Source organism: Nuphar pumila, chromosome 4 (genome assembly GCF_984573655.1).
Source record: "Nuphar pumila chromosome 4, dmNupPumi1.hap1.1, whole genome shotgun sequence".
Lineage (NCBI taxonomy): Eukaryota > Viridiplantae > Streptophyta > Magnoliopsida > Nymphaeales > Nymphaeaceae > Nuphar > Nuphar pumila.
This window is the reverse complement of record NC_143252.1, coordinates 128,570,980-128,587,286: the sequence shown is the minus strand read 5'-3', so window position 1 is coordinate 128,587,286 and position 16,307 is coordinate 128,570,980. Positions and strand designations below refer to the sequence as shown.

The following is a 16,307-nucleotide window of genomic DNA, read 5'->3' as shown; positions in this document are numbered from 1 at the left end:
CCTAAGCATCTCTAAGGAAGTAAATCATCTCGGCAATATTTGACATCATTGCAGGAAGTGCATTTCACGCAGCATCCTCAACGTGCACTACCACACCTCAAGGAGCAAGCTCAATGTGCACACGCAATCTCAGCATCCTACATTCGGCTATGAGCGCATTGAAGCTCATCGCGCATGAGTGAGCGTGATCTCTTGAATGTGTTTGTGTGTGCAATAAGTGTAGTAGCGCCTCTGTGTTCAAGTTTCGCTCTGTGCCTACATGCGCATCTGCGCCTCTGCTTTTGTGTGCGCTCTTGCGCCTACATGCGCCAAAAAACTTACCTAGCCGTGCACCTGTAAGTTTTAGTGCAACTACGCACTAAACCTTGTAAACTTCAGCGGTACAACCTCAGTGGTGAGATCTTTTAGGAACCAATGCACCATCTACGACCTTCACGAGCGCTTCACCCCCTTTCGGGTGGACAATCAACTCCAGCACGATGACCCTTACGAGTCTTGTTGTAGTATAGTGTTTCACATGGGCATGCATAGACAACTATCCCTTTAGATCGATTGCTCGGTGGATATAGCCGCAACGAGCACTGGCCTAGTCAAGGCGCAATGGCTACTTTGGCACATCGCCCCTAACGAGTATGGTGCCCTTAGAGGCGAAAGTGAAACAAGTCATCTAGGCAGGGTTCCGACAATGGGACAATCGTGCTATTTATACTAGCTCAAGCAAGTATTTTGCCAAAAAAATTGGCAACACTTCCTCTGTTTAATAGAGGAAGTGTGACGTTCCTTTTTTCTGTGGAATATGACTTATCAGAATTTTGGCAGCACCTCCTTTCTTTGACGGAGAAAGTGTTACGTTCTTTTATGCTCAATGAGCATCTTTTCAGAAAATTTGGCAGCACCTTCTCTCTTTGACGAAAAAAGTGCTACAGTCTTTTAAGCTCGATGAGCATTTTTTTAGAAAATTTGGCAGCACCTCTTATCTTTGATAGAGAAAGTGCTACACTTATTCGGAGATAGATGTGCATCATTGTGCATACTTTGCATCTACTATGGTTTATTAGAAACTTAGGTCTTAGTTAGGTCATACGCATGTGACTTACATGTTTATATAAAAGCAGTTTTACACAAATAACGAAACCTTTTCAATAGGGATTTTTTCACCAAACAACGTCTTGAACGAAAATGGGTATTTGGAATCACATTTGGTGATAAGGAGTAAATCTCTATTTGTACGCTTACTTATGTGCAACTATATATAGTAAAAGTAGGAGCATGTGCACAATACAACACGTTGGTAATGTAAAAGCATATGTAAAGCTCGGTGGGTGAAACCAGAATAAATAACTTATAGAAAGTAGGAGCCTTGGCACCGTTCGGGGTGACGACAATCTTAAATGAATAAGAATATATATATATATATATATATATATATATATATATATATATATATATATATATATTATGGAAAGCAGGAGCCTTGGCATCGTTCGGCATGACGACAAACTCAAATGCATAAGGAAATATGTATATATTGCAAAAAAAAGAAGCCTTGACACCATTCGACGCGACGACAATCTCAAATGCATAAGCAAATACATATATATTACGAAAAGCAGAAGTTTTGACATTGTTTAGTGCACAAACCTACTAAGACTAGGAGGTGGTGGCTCAAAGAGATGTTGAGACACTCCTAGGTCGTGGTTGGCATGTCCTTTATGTCCGGTATGGTCACAACCAAGAGTATCTCTTGCAGAACTCAATGGTACGGGGATACATTGATGTTTAGACCAAAACTGGATTTGACCTAGTTTAGGTGTAACTGTGTTTGAACCTACCTCAAGTGAGTTAGGCTAGGTCAAATGGGTTGGACCTAGTCAAGAAAATAGTAGAGAAGGTCAAGCAGTTAGGGTTAAAGGGTTTTATCTCAACTATGTTTGGTCTAGGTGATTAGGTGGGTCTAAGCTCGCCTCAAGTAAGTTGTGTCTATGTCAAATGGGCTTGACTTAGGCTAAGACCAAAATAAAGAAAGAGAAAAAAGCTAAGCTGGTAGGTCAAGTGGTTTGACCTAAGTGGGCTCGGTCTAGGCTAGGCAAACTCAAGCTCACCTCAAGTGGGCTTGGTCTAAGTCAACTAAACTTGACCTAGAATAGAACCAAGAGAGAGAAAATAGAAAGAGGAGAGAGAGAGAGGGATGAATTTTTTTCTAAGAGGGAGGTCTCCTCTTATTTATAGGCAAAAATATGGATCATGGATCCACATGAAGTTTGGATCTGATCCAGATGGCTCACCTCATCCAAGATCCAAACTTAGTGGCAAAGTAACTAAATGACATCTATGTCCTTGTGGGGTCCACTTGATAATTTCATAGGATATTTATGTGGGGCTTACTAGATATTTTTGTGAGATATTTATGTGGGGACTGCTAGATATTTTTGTAGGGCGTGCGTATTTTTGGGGTTTCACCGATATTTTTTATGCAAAAATGTGAGTACACCATTTTCTTTGTATCGATGAGATGAAGCAGATTGGCTAGTTGAAATCTCCTAATTTTGTCTAGAGAAAGAGTTATGGCTCCTTGACTGTTTGACCATATATCCCCGATGATATATATATCTTAAGTATAATTGGCTCATTGAAATTTTTTCATTTCACATCCTGAGTTAATATGATAGTTTTACATAAAATACCTCTTAGTTTTATTCAAAAATTTTATTAAAAAATTGTCGGTCTTACAACAAGATTCCCAATGCAGGGAATTAAGCATAAATCCTAATAACAGTCAAATAGGGGAGATCAACTAGGTAAGAATTGCTTAAAAAAAATAAAGAAGAAGGAGATTATGGAGGGCTGCTCACCTTAGGCGTCAATGGCGGTTGAAGGTGATGCAAATCCCCAAAAATTCAACATAAATCCCAAAAAAAGACAGTCGCTTAAGGTTTATGCAAAAATAAAAGAAAAGAGAGATTAACTCTCTAAAAAGCAAAGAAGAAGGAGATGATCACCAACGTAGGGGAAGAAGACATCGAACTCACCAAGATGGGGGTCATGGAGGCTGGAGATGTCGCTGCAACAATGGCACAAATCTTGAGGTTGGCACAGTTTCCAAGAAAATGAAAAAAAGGAGATAGAAGAAGAGATGGGATGACTTACGGTTTGGAGAGAAATGAAGCAAAGAGAGGGAGGTCTGCTGAGTAGAATAGAAAGGAAGAAGGAAGGAAGACCAAGGAAGGGTTGGGTGCCCTAGTGGCCCCACCCATCCACTCTTGTGTGCATACCCAAACCGAGTCCCAAATCGAATCTGGTTTGGTCCCAACTCATTTTGATTTAAAAAAATAACAATCTAAAACCAAAATAACTATAATAAATATATGTCTATTTATTTAATATAAATTAAATTTCTACTTAGCAATAAATATAGATTTTATTTATTTATTAGAAAACCTATAAAACCTAATTTGGGTCGATCCGTCTAGATCCGAACCCACTTATAATACAAGTTCCAACAAAAAAATTAATTTTGTTTTAAAGCTTCGAAATGTATTTAAGGCTTATAAAATCCTTCAAAGATATTTAATTTAACAATAATTTGTCAAGCATTTTACAACAAACAACAACAACAACAACTACGCCTTCATCCCAAAACAATTGGGGTCAGCGATATGAACCAAAAAAGAAATTCATTTTGGGTCTTCCACATGAATCCTTTTCCTCCAATCATTTCTATCCAATGCCATGTCCTCGGTGAGGTTCAAAGCATTCAAATCCTTTCCTATCATCTCCATCCAAGTCTTCCTAGGCCTACCCCGACCTCTTTTAACTAATATATTTTTCCATTTCTCCAACCTTCTAACTGGAGCATCATTAGGCCTTCGCCGAATATGTCCAAACCACCGTAAACGATTCTCTCGCATCTTATTTTCAATGGGTGCAACACCTACCTTCTTACGTATCTCCTCGTTCTGAATCTTATCTTTTATTGTATTTCCACACATCCATCTAAGCATCTGCATCTCAGCTACACTCATTTTTTGAATATGATGTCTCTTGGCAGCCCAACATTCCGTACCATATAGTAAAACGGGTCTAATAGTCGTCCTATAAAACTTTCCCTTCAACCGCAATGGCATTCTACGATCGCACAACACTCCAATTGCACTTTTCCATTTCATCCACCCAACCTTTATCCTATGATTTACATCTTCATCAATTTCTCCATACTTTTGAATGATGGATCCCAAATATTTGAAATAATCATTCACCGGTATTTCTTGCTCACCAAGCTTCACTACACTCCCATCACTACTTCGTTGCTTACTAAACCGACATTCCATATATTCAGTCTTACTCTTACTCAACTTAAAACCTCTAGCTTCCAATGTCTGTCTCCATAATTCTAACTTAGCATTAACCCCAGCTCTAGACTCATCAATCAAAACAATATCATCATCAAACAACATACACCACGGTACATTTTCTTGAATTGATCTCGTAAGCTCATCCATCACTATCGCAAATAGGAAAGGGCTTAAAGCAGATCCTTGATGTAACCCAACCGTTATCGGAAAATTGGTTGTCACCCCTCCACAAGTGCGGACATTGGTTACTACTCCTTCATACATATCTTTAATTATACTAATATACTTGAGAGAAACGCCTTTCTTCATCATTGTTTACCAGAAAACGTCCCTAGGTACTCTATCGTATGTCTTCTCTAAATCAATAAAAACCATATGCAAATCTTTGTTCCTCTCTCTATATCTTTCAATAAGTTGTCTAAGAAGATGTATAGCTTCCATAGTTGATCTTCCAGGCATAAAACCAAATTGATTCTCCGATATCATGACAACCTTCCTCAACCTAGACTCAATCACCCTCTCCCAAAGTTTCATAGTATGACTCATGAGTTTTATACCACGATAGTTTGTGCAATCTTGTATATCACCCTTATTCTTATATAAAGGCACCAAAGTACTCTTCCTCCACTCATTAGGCATCTTATTTATTCGCCAAATCAAGTTAAAAAGATTTGTCAACCATTCTAAACCTTTCTCTCCCAAGCATTTCCAAGCCTCGATAGGTATACCATCTGGGCCAACTGCCCTTCTTGATTTCATTTTCTTCAAAGCCTCTGCAATTTCTTTCTTTTGAATCTTGCGCATGAAGTCACGATTTATCTCATGAAAAGGAATGGAGAAGTCTCCAAGATCTTGAGCATGACTATCATTAAATAGCTTATCAAAATAATCTTTTCATCTCTCATTAATCTCCTTATCTTTGACTAAAACCCTTTGTGTTTCATCTTTGATACATCTAGCCATACCCAAATCCCTCGATTTCCTATCTCTCATCTTTACAAGCCTATAAATATCCTTCTCGCCTTCTTTGGTATCCAACTTGTCATAAACCTCCTTATATACCTTAGCCCTCGTGTTTCGAACTACTTTTTTAGCTTCCTTCTTTGCTATCATATACTTCTCCAAATTCTCATTATCACGACTCTTAGATTTTTATAACACTCTCTTTTAACCTTAATAGCTAATTTGACATCCTCGTTCCACCATGATGTATCTTTACCTAGTGGTGCACCGCCTTTAGACTCACCCAATACCTCCTTAGCCACTTTTCTCATGCCACCCGCTATCTTATTCCACATTGATTCTGAATCCTCCTCGAGACACCAATCAGCTTCCTTAACTACCTGCTCTACAAACATTCCTTGTTTAGCTCCTTTCAGTGCCCACCACTTAATTCTAGGATCTATCCTATGTCTATCCCTTTTGCGGCATTGTCTAATTCTAAGATCTAAAATTAAGACTCTATGTTGTGTAGCTACACTTTCTCCCGGTATAACCTTACAATCGATGCAACAACCCCCATCTCTCTTTCTAAGTAGGAAAAAATCTATCTGACTCGTATTAACCCCACTTTTAAATGTTACTAGGTGAGACTCCCTCTTCCTAAACCAAGTGTTTGCTAAGATCATATCATAGGACAAACAAAAATCTAAAATCCTTTCTCCACTTTCATTTCTTTCTCCTATACCATAGCCTCCATGGATACTCTCAAATCCATCCCTACTAATGCCTACATGTCCATTAAGGTCACCGCCGATGAAAAGCTTTTCTCCATAAGATATCCCTTGTACTACTCCATCTAAATCTTCTCAAAATTGACGCTTAATGGAATCGTCTAAACCTACTTGAGGTGCATAAACACTAATAATATTAATAATATCTGTACCTAATACTAATTTAATAAGTAAAATTCTATCACCCTTCGTACGGACCTCAACTACATTATCTATAAACTGACGACTCATAACAATCCCTACTCCATTCCTATTCCTATTTATTCCTGTATACCAAATCTTATATCCCCAAGGTTCTATCACTTTTGCTTTCTCACCTACCCATTTGGTCTCTTGTAGACATAAAATACCAATCTTTCTCCTACACATAACATCTACTAACTCTACTAACTTACCAGTTAAAGACCCTATGTTCCAAGTGGCTAACCTAATTTTATGGTCTTGGACTAACTTCTTTACCCCCACCCGTCCAACAAAGTGAGGGAACCCTTGCCTATTTGACATCACACTCGGGCGCCGGTGTGACGCGTCGCTTCTGGGCGACGACCTAGCAACCCTTGCCCATTTATCACTGCCTCCGTGCCTAGAGAGTACAGCGCGTCGCTCAGTAGGGAACGCCCCAACAAAATTCTCATATTGGTTCATTTTCATAGGGTATGACTAAGTTTTTATGCTAGCTGTCACAGGCCTACCGCAACCCTCCTCCTTTATCCGGGCTTGGGACCGGCAGTGTATAACTAAACAGTTATACACAGGCGGAGTTAATAAAAAATTTGGACCATTTCTCGATTTGTGCGTGTCATCCTTGCGCAGAGGCCATGCTAATCTTCTCTGTATCGTTCCAATTTGTCAAGCATTTTGATGAAATAAATATAGTTATTTGGGAAAAATAACCAAAATGCCCCTAGGTTAAAAATTAAGATTTTAACTGACTAGATTCGTCTAGTTACCTCAAAACACTTTGAAAAGCACCTCGATAAGTCATAACTCACTAAAATATGTAGTTTTAGCTATCCATTTAATATTTGAAATAGTTAATTATTTAAAATAATTTTAAAAATACCAATTATGTCTTTATTGGCCAGAAATGAGCAATTGAATATATAAAATACCAATATATGAAATTTAAATGCTAGAAACCCAATTCTAACTTGAGGATAAAGTTAATTTCTTTATTTATTTATTTATTTATTTATAATATCCAAAACTTATAGGTTTTACAGTTTTCATAAGAGCCAGAGAATAAAGGCAATGTTTTTTTCTGGAGGCAGGTTTCAAACAACTACTTCCTTGCGTGGTTGGTTTTGATGGGTGCAAGAGAATAAAGGCAATGTTCTTTTTTGAAAGAGCCTGGTTCCAAGCAGTTGTCACTTTCTTAAGCAGTTGCCGTCACTTTGAAATAAAAGAGCTAAGCAGTTGTTGTCTCCTCCAATAGAAGAAGCTACCACGTGTACCAGTGTCAAAATAACACCCACAAGCATTTTTTTTCTCAGCATCCACGTGGATACATACACACCACATACTCCAACACTATAATAAAGCTATTTGTCAAAAGATAATTATGACCCCCTCTGTAAAAATAAAAAAATAAGTATACCCTCGAACGCATGACAAAAAAAAAAAAAGGATGTCGCTAGATGCCAAAAAAGTTTCACTGAAGTATAAGAATTTAAAAAAAAAAGAAAAGAAATAATAGGTAACCTCCATGAACCCACAATTTGTAAGTGGCGCAACAAGAAGACCACATGTGACAATATAGCCCACAAAAGGGATACATGTCACAAGGCAATGAGCAAACATATCTTACAAACTTTAAAAAGCACAAATCTGCTAGAGAACAAATTGGGTCTCATTCAGCCTTAATTATGTTGTTAGATTTACCCAAGATTAGAGATGCACAATATGCCCAGCAAGCTTAGGTTTGTTTTGGGTTCGACCTGTTTAAGCTTGGCTCAAACTCGTTTGAAAAAAATAAATGAGTCTAGCTTGAACAAGGGTTCATGTTCGGTACACGTAAACAAGTCAAACTTGAACAGGCAGTCCAACTCAAATAAGTTTGTTAAGCTCGGCTCGCATAGTTATATAAAAAATTAAATTTTATATATGTATGTATATTTTTCGTAGAATGGTCACAAAGAGAAGTTTTACTTCAATGGATAAGTCATTGGTTGGAAGTAACGTGGGTTCAAATCGAAAGCAGATCAGGTCATGCTGAACACGAGCGTTTTTGCTCATGCCAACATCGTGGTCGTCTGTTTGCATTTTGGATGAATGCCACGTGGTTTTGTTGACTTTTGAGCTTTTTAAAATACAAATGGGATGGCCACGATGTCGGCATGAGCAAAAACGCTCATGTTCAGCATGACCTGGTCGGCTTCCGTTCAAATCTAGGGATGGCAGTGGGGCGGGGGACAAGGTCTCCACCCCTGCCCCGCCTCAAGATTAGAACCTCCATCCCCGGTGGGGATGGATTTTAACCTCCACCCCCGCCTTCATCCCCATTTCATGTCCTCCATCCCCGGTTCAAACGGGGATGAGGCGGAGCGGGGCGGGGAAAAGTGGCAGGGACGGGGCGGGGCGGGGACGGGGCTGGGCGGGTGAAAGGGTACGTCCATCCCCACCTCCATTCCCGAACGGGGATGGATTTAAACCTTCGTCCCCGCCTCCATCCCCGTTTCATACCCTTCATCCCCGGTCCAAACGGGGCGAGGCGGGGCCCCGCTTTCCCCCGGTCCACTGCCATCCCTATTCAAATCCCACCTTTCCCTCTTATTTAAAGAAAGATTTTTATACAAATTTTTAAAATTTCAAAAGGTTTTTTTAATTAAAGGTTCGGTTTTGGCTCCAGCTGTTTAAAAAAAAAAATTAATCTTAGGGGTTCAGCTTGAGCTGAGCTGTCCTTGACTAGGCTTGAGCTGATCCTGGGCAGCTTGAGTTTGAGCCAATTTTGAGATGCTAGAGCTCAAGCCAAACTTGAACAACCAGATTTTAATCTTGAGCCGAGCCAACCCAACCCAAGCTGACTTGAACTCAGCTCGTGTGCATCCCAAAATTTACATCAACCCTCAATTTTTTAGTAGGAGATTTTGTCTGTTTGAGCCGTCGAGGACGAAGAGGGGCGGTTTCTTCTACCGGTGATGGAAATAAAATATTGGTGGACACGTGGTCGAACGGGCGATCAAGGCAGAAAAATCCTGACTACCACGTGGAGATATAAGGAATCGAGGATGGGGGGTAAGATTGCTGCACCAATCAGCACCAGGGATGTGACATGGCAGGATAAGAACCATAGGATGGGGACATGAGATTGATTTTTCCACCCTTATCCGTCCTCACCAAGTCAGCTTGGACACGTGTGAGATTCTTAGAAAATGAATCACTGCCGTTCAAATAAAAGCGGTCGAATATGCAATCTGCTCTGTTCCCATTATCTGAATTTATACCTAATCTTTTCTTCCACACCAGGCAGACGCAACCCCCACCCCCACCCCCTAATGTGGACAAAAACGGAACAGCTATTAAAAGGGCTTTGCTCTGGTACTGCTAACATTTCAAAAACGCATACACGTCTCTCTCTCTCTCTCTCTCTCTCTCTCTCTCTCTCTCTCTCTTTCTATATATATTTATATATAGCTAGCAGCACAGGGCTACTAGCATTCTTATTATGTCACTTTTTCTTAATTAGCAGTTTTCCCAAGAAATATTGAGTGCCAATGATGAACCAAACTAGTTTAGAGTCTCATCTCCCTCCAGGTTTTAGATTCCATCCCACTGATGAAGAGTTGATCCTTCACTATCTTAGAAATCGTGCGGCATCAAAGCCTTATCCGGTTTCAATAATTTCTGCAGTTGATGTTTATAAGTTTGATCCATGGGATTTGCCTGGTTAGTCATGGCCACATTAATTTTCTCCAACTTTTTTTTTATATTTATAGACTTCTGTGTATGTATCCAATCACACTGATTATTAACATGGCTGTCAATCGCAGAGAAAGCAGAGTATGGGGAAAGGGAGTGGTACTTCTTCAGTCCTCGTGACAGAAAATACCCAAACGGTGAGAGGCCAAATCGGGCGGCAGCCTCGGGTTACTGGAAAGCCACTGGCACAGACAAGCCCATCTACAGCGGCTCTCACTTCATTGGGGTCAAGAAAGCACTGGTGTTTTACAAGGGCAGAGCACCAAGAGGTGAAAAAACTGATTGGATTATGCATGAGTACCGACTTGCTGATGCGAGGGCGAGGCCCAAGGGACTAAAGGCATCCATGAGGGTAAGAGAGTCCATCTCCTCTGCGTGGTTAATATTTAGTCACGTCTATTTTCTCAAAAAATAATTATATTTTAGTCACACCTCCATAGTAAAAACCATTTATTCTTTTGCATTTGTTTACAACGGTTACAGTAGAAATCATATGATTGTGCCTCAAAGGGGTTTGGCTTAGTGGGAGGGGGCCTATCCCCCTAGGCAGTTAGGGATGACAGTGGACCTGGGCGGGTCTCAAAATTATGCCCTTCATCCTTGCCTTCATTGTTCAAATCTTATGGGTCTTATCTCTTGCACAATTTGTCATAACAGTAATCATAAGTACGACAGACAGAGCTCACGTGGCTGGGCCTAGAGAGAGAGAGAATAATGGGTTAAGGATAAATGAGTTTTTTAGGTTTTTTTATTTTATTTTTAAATTTTGACCTTACACATGTGATCTATGTACTTGATTTTATGGGGATCAGCTCTTGGAGTGTTTGATTCTGATAAAGGGTTGGCTTTTATAACGTTCAAAAAATTAATGGTCCAAAATCTTTGTAGACTTTTGAGCCTTCAAATATCATTTTTTTTCATCGAAAACACATGATCCAGGTCTGTTTTTCTCGTAAATTGACCATGCCCAACACATTTATGAGGTTGAAACTGAAAAAGAAAACAACGGAAGAGCAAAATAACCCATTTAACACGTTTCATTTTTATCATACTTCATTTATCAGATACCCATCTCTCTCTCTCTCTCTCTCTCTCTCTCTCTCTCTCTATATATATATATATATATATATATATATATATATATATATATTAGTAATGATAGGGTGCTCCCAGAGTACCTACTCTCACCTAATAACAACTTTTGATTTTCAAATTTCATTAACTTTATTTGTTAATCAGAACCTATAGATATATATGATCTATAAACATTATTTAGTAGAAAATAAGTCTTATATCATGTAATTATAGTATACATGTAGGTTTTTTAAGACCTTTAAAAAATTAATAGCTCACAATATATCAAAATTTCATGACTTAAAAAATCCTATTTTTATGTCTAGAAACATGATCAAAAGGATAATTCTTATCAAATAAACTATGTTGAGTACATCCATAAGCTCCGATTGAGAAGCCCATTTAGGACTTGGCCCATCACATTTTAAGTGTGGCTTGGCCCGAAGATGCCCCGACCCATTTATTAATGAGTGGGGTTTTGGTCCAGTTTTTATTGGGCTTGGGTTTGAAGAGGAGCCCATGACCCGGCCCAATGGGCTAATGTTTAGTGGGTTGGTCTAGCCCGGCCCAAACCCATTTGTAGGTTATTTTTTAATGAAGTTCATAAATTAATTTCTCTAATACCAAAATCAATGAATTAAATAAAAGATTAATGTACTTATCTAATTATCTCTCTATTTCATATAATCAATGCAACTAATAGTGACCAAGTTACTATCCAACCAGCTACTTAATTTAATTAATTAGGTAGCTCAGACCCATCTGGTTGGCCCGATAGCCTGTGAACTGACCCATATATATAATGGGCCTGGTTTAGGCCCAGTAGCTAATGGGTCAGGGCCTAAACCCTTGACCCAACCTCGGCCCATGGTGGGACTGGTCGGCTTAGCCCACTAGGCCACCCGACACATTGCCCACCCCTACCTAAGATTAGTAGGTGCTCCGTGAGCACCTTTGCATTTCTCTTTTTCTTTCCCTCTCCATATATATATTTATATAGAGAGAGGGAGATGGGAGTAACAGTGGATGCCCAGGTCTGATGAGCATTCACCATTGTTCGCATGCACGATCAACGGTGCACATTTTTTTTCGCCCAAAGGTTGTTTAGCAGTGGAAAAAACCTTCAATAGAGTAACCTCGTCTGACGTTACGCCCATATATGTGTGTGCACGCACGCACTTGTGAAAACACAAAGATGCACAATAGCTCATTTTAGATTGCCTTGGGGCAAAAGTCTTAACTGGCATTAATATTTATTTGATATATGTAAACTGGAATAAAAGACATCCCAATATTTGTAAAATGAAAATTGGAAAGTAGAAGAAAATTCATCCATCAGTATCAAACAGAATCATCTTCGTGTTTGCCACCTTCCATCTTCCAGATGTATGGCAGTTAACACTTCTTTGTTTGCTATTGTTTATGCATGGAGATACATTAAAAATGATCGTTCATGCCATACTGCACACTACGGATTTTCACATCATTCTAAACAAGAAAACCAATCCAGTAACCACGATTTAATAAGAGTGGATTCTGGGCATCTGGGCTAAACTGACCCCTTTTATTTTTCCTTCTTTTGGATATCTTTTCAGCTGGATGATTGGGTGCTGTGCAGAATATACAAGAAGAAAAATTTTGATAGAGCAATTGACGAGAATATCAAACAAGACAATTCCGGTTTCGAGGAAGGATTCATCTCATCACAATCCATGGCTGGTGATGCAAATCAAGACGAATTATCCAAATTTCCACGACCACCTTCTTTTGTTAATTTATTGGATGCAGATTTCCTGGGGATGCCACCCCTTATGTCTGCAAATCCTTACAACTATTGCGATTTCTCATTTCCAGCCAACGACAGCAACGTTATAACCAGTTCCAATAAGCCAATAGGCTGTCATCAGCTGAGCACCAATCCTTACCAAATGTATCATGTGTTTAGCAAGACCCTCTCCAATCAATAGAGATTTTAATACGCCTTGATCGATCAGCTCAAAATTATATTTTAAGTGACATGAACATGGATGTTTTGTTTTGTACAGTGTGAATATAATTCTTACTGAACATGTTGAATGGGTAACCATATGATGGTGCAAATCTTGCTATAAATGCAACCTTGTCAAGGTCATTTTTAATTGCCCACAAAATCAATATGCATTCTGTGCACATGATCAGCAAACCGGTTGGAGTTGATAATGTGCGGCATCTGAACCAAAGGCAAGATGGGCCTTCGCAGTTACATTAATATTCAATATGATAAAAAGGACACATTGGCTTTTGCATATGTATAAAGAATATTGTTGCCGAAGTTACATGAGACGGTAACAGTATGTTCATGGATATTTTCTCAAGAAAAATTGCAAAAATGTTTTCATTTGTTAATGGTCTCAACTTCTCATGGATAATTGGAATAAAAACCGGAAGAGAAACAAAGCAACTACATGAACTAACTTGCTTTCAAATTAACAAATTTCACTACAAGAAAAATCCTTCTTCTTTTCATGTAAATTTTCCAAAACGTGAGAGAGGGAATGAAAGAAGATTTTCTTGCTTACCTTAAACATTGTTTTTATTTAAGTAGGTTTCTTACCTAGGTAAGTCAATAGCCCCTCTTTTTTTCTTTTTCCTTTTCTCATTGTGTTGATATTTTTATTTTTAGTCCAGCAACCCCCCTCTAACTTTTGATTTAACTTGTTTTTAAAGCTTGAGTTTAATTTTAATATTTTTAAAATTTAAGATGCAGTGCCACATAGGCCGGGATGACTCACCTATGGACTCCTAAAGTTTTTTAAATTTTAGTTTAATTATAATTTTCATTCCACTAAATAAACTCCTACTTAATTAATTTGAAATTGAAATTCAATTCTTTTAAAACTAAAATGCACAATTAAGCGAAATGACACTAAATGAAATTCAATTGGGTTCAAAGGTATATATATATATATATTAGTTATTATATATATTCTTTCTACTGATAATTCAAATTCTTCAAAAATAATTTCTGAAGAAAAGGAATTTAAACAGGGTTGATGAGATCCTTGGGCGTGTGGGTGTATTTCATACACTTTATTCTTTTTCTAAGGCTTACACAGTATATAGCATAGCACTTAATATATAATAGCATTATCAATTTATCTAAATTATTTAATATTTTTTCTAAAAATGCCATTTTCTCAAAAATGCATTTCAAAAACGATTTCTCCCAAAGTCGGCAGGACCCATTATCGTTTGAATATTTTATTTTATATTTTTTTTTAGCTTAGATTTCAAACTAAATTCAAATTTATTGAATTCACATTACATACATATCAAGTTATTCGTCTGAAATTCCATTCGACTTTATATCGATGAAATTTATCAGTTATATATTATATTTTATCTTTTTCAGAAATTCAATTTTGAATGCAAATTTCACTTAAATCAATTCAAATCAACTTTAATTTTTATATAAGATGTTTCTTATATTTTATTTTAGCATAATTTAAATTTTTACACTTCTTTCATATAAAATTCATTATTATTATTATTTTATTCATTAAAAATAGCCTAAAGAATTTGCAGGTAGTATTTCTAGATTCAATCGAAGGTTCCAAATTCAATTTCAACAAAATATATAAATTATTATATATTTCAAACTTGAATTAACATTTAATTAAGTCTTAAATTTAGATTTAAATTAAACTCAAATCTAATTATAATATTCAAACATATTTATTAAATCTGAATTCAAATTTAAACTATTAAAACTTTAAAAATTGAAAACAAAATTCCAGTTAAATTCATCTTAAACCCAGATTAAATCTGATTAAAATCAAAATCTTGATTCAGAATAAATTCTTTACTGAAAAATTATTCTGAATCCTTATAAATGTTTGAATTATAAATTAATTATCATCTTAACCTCAATTAATATTTTAGCACTAATTTAATGTTATTTCCCATAAAATATTGAAAATTTATGAGTTTTACATCCTTCCCTCCTTAAAAAAATTTCGTCCTTAAAATTTAACTAGGGTTATTCATCGACGAGATTCTGGATAATTTGTTTTTATCATTTATATGTTTAATAATGGAAAAAAAATATGATTATTACATTATTCTCCCCAAAAAAATTGCCCTCAGAATTCAATAACAAATCATCGAACTTAATAAATTTAAAATATAAATCAATTATATCTCATAATTCAAAACATGTGTTATTTCATAACATAAAAGCATCTAAACCTCAAGCATATGTTATTCAAGTTATACATACGTAATTCATATAGGTATATTTACTGATGTCCCTAATTAGCATCTAAATTCTAAATTTTCATAAATCATAAAATTCAAACAATTAAAAATTTTATTTTCATAGTAGCGCATCAATAAAATATTTATTCTGGTGACCCTATTTGGGCATCTATGTTATAATTTTACTCTAACACAAAAATTAAACCTTTTAGGACAATTTATTAGCAATACATAAAATAACAAGATAAATAAAAAGATAGGCATACTCATATCGATGTCAGTTAGTTGGATAGGATCTGAGTCACACTTTTTCTCTGGTATGATACCAAGTTGTAACACCCTCATTTTTAAAACTCAAAAAATAAAAATAAAAATTATTTTTATTTTTTAAAAATATTTAACAAATAGTAGCAGAAAATTTATCAGGCCTAAAAGTTGGCATGCTACTTCTCGTATTCATGCATAATCATACAGTTGGGGAAATAAATAAAATTACTCAAGCATTCATTAAGTAAAAATCAAGCATCCACAATTGTCCATAATTAATTAAAATTAAAGAAATTAATCAGAGTCCAATAAAAATCCTCAGAGATATAGGAATGGTAGGCTCTATCCCTGTCACAACCTCCTGCCTTCGCTTGTAAGCCTTACTCACTTTCTAAAAAATATTAAATCATATAAGGTCAGACATAAAATGTCTCAGTAGGGTAGATTATACTAAACTCGTAAAACAGAAATACGAAACAAAAATTGCATCTAACTTTTCATAATGCAATAAATTAAATCTAAAGAATTAATCATGCATCTCAATTAATCACGCAATCATATTAAATACCAAATTAAACAAATATGCATCATCAATTTTAATCAAAGCAGATAAAATGCATGAACAATTTAATTACATGAACTTACCAAATGCAGAAGTCATCCAATGCATGAACCAGTTCTTATCTTTGATTATATTTTCTTTCTTAAATGATGCATGCTATGCCTA

At 36.7% G+C, this 16,307-nt stretch overlaps 1 protein-coding gene and 1 non-coding gene across 2 annotated transcripts; one reads left to right on the top strand and one right to left on the bottom strand.

Moving 5' to 3' along the window:
- Positions 1-6,852: 6,852 nt before the first annotated feature.
- On the bottom strand, positions 6,853-6,957 carry LOC149841011 (U6 spliceosomal RNA). Its single transcript, XR_016431781.1, has one exon. It is a non-coding gene; the product is annotated as a U6 spliceosomal RNA (small nuclear RNA).
- Positions 6,958-9,731: 2,774 nt separating this feature from the next.
- On the top strand, positions 9,732-13,160 carry LOC149841010 (NAC domain-containing protein 2-like). Its single transcript, XM_090003536.1, has 3 exons — positions 9,732-9,970; positions 10,075-10,355; positions 12,673-13,160. Exons 1-3 carry the CDS (start codon positions 9,799-9,801, stop codon positions 13,042-13,044), a joined length of 825 nt encoding a protein of 274 aa, XP_089859662.1. The 5' UTR covers positions 9,732-9,798; the 3' UTR covers positions 13,045-13,160.
- Positions 13,161-16,307: the final 3,147 nt, after the last annotated feature.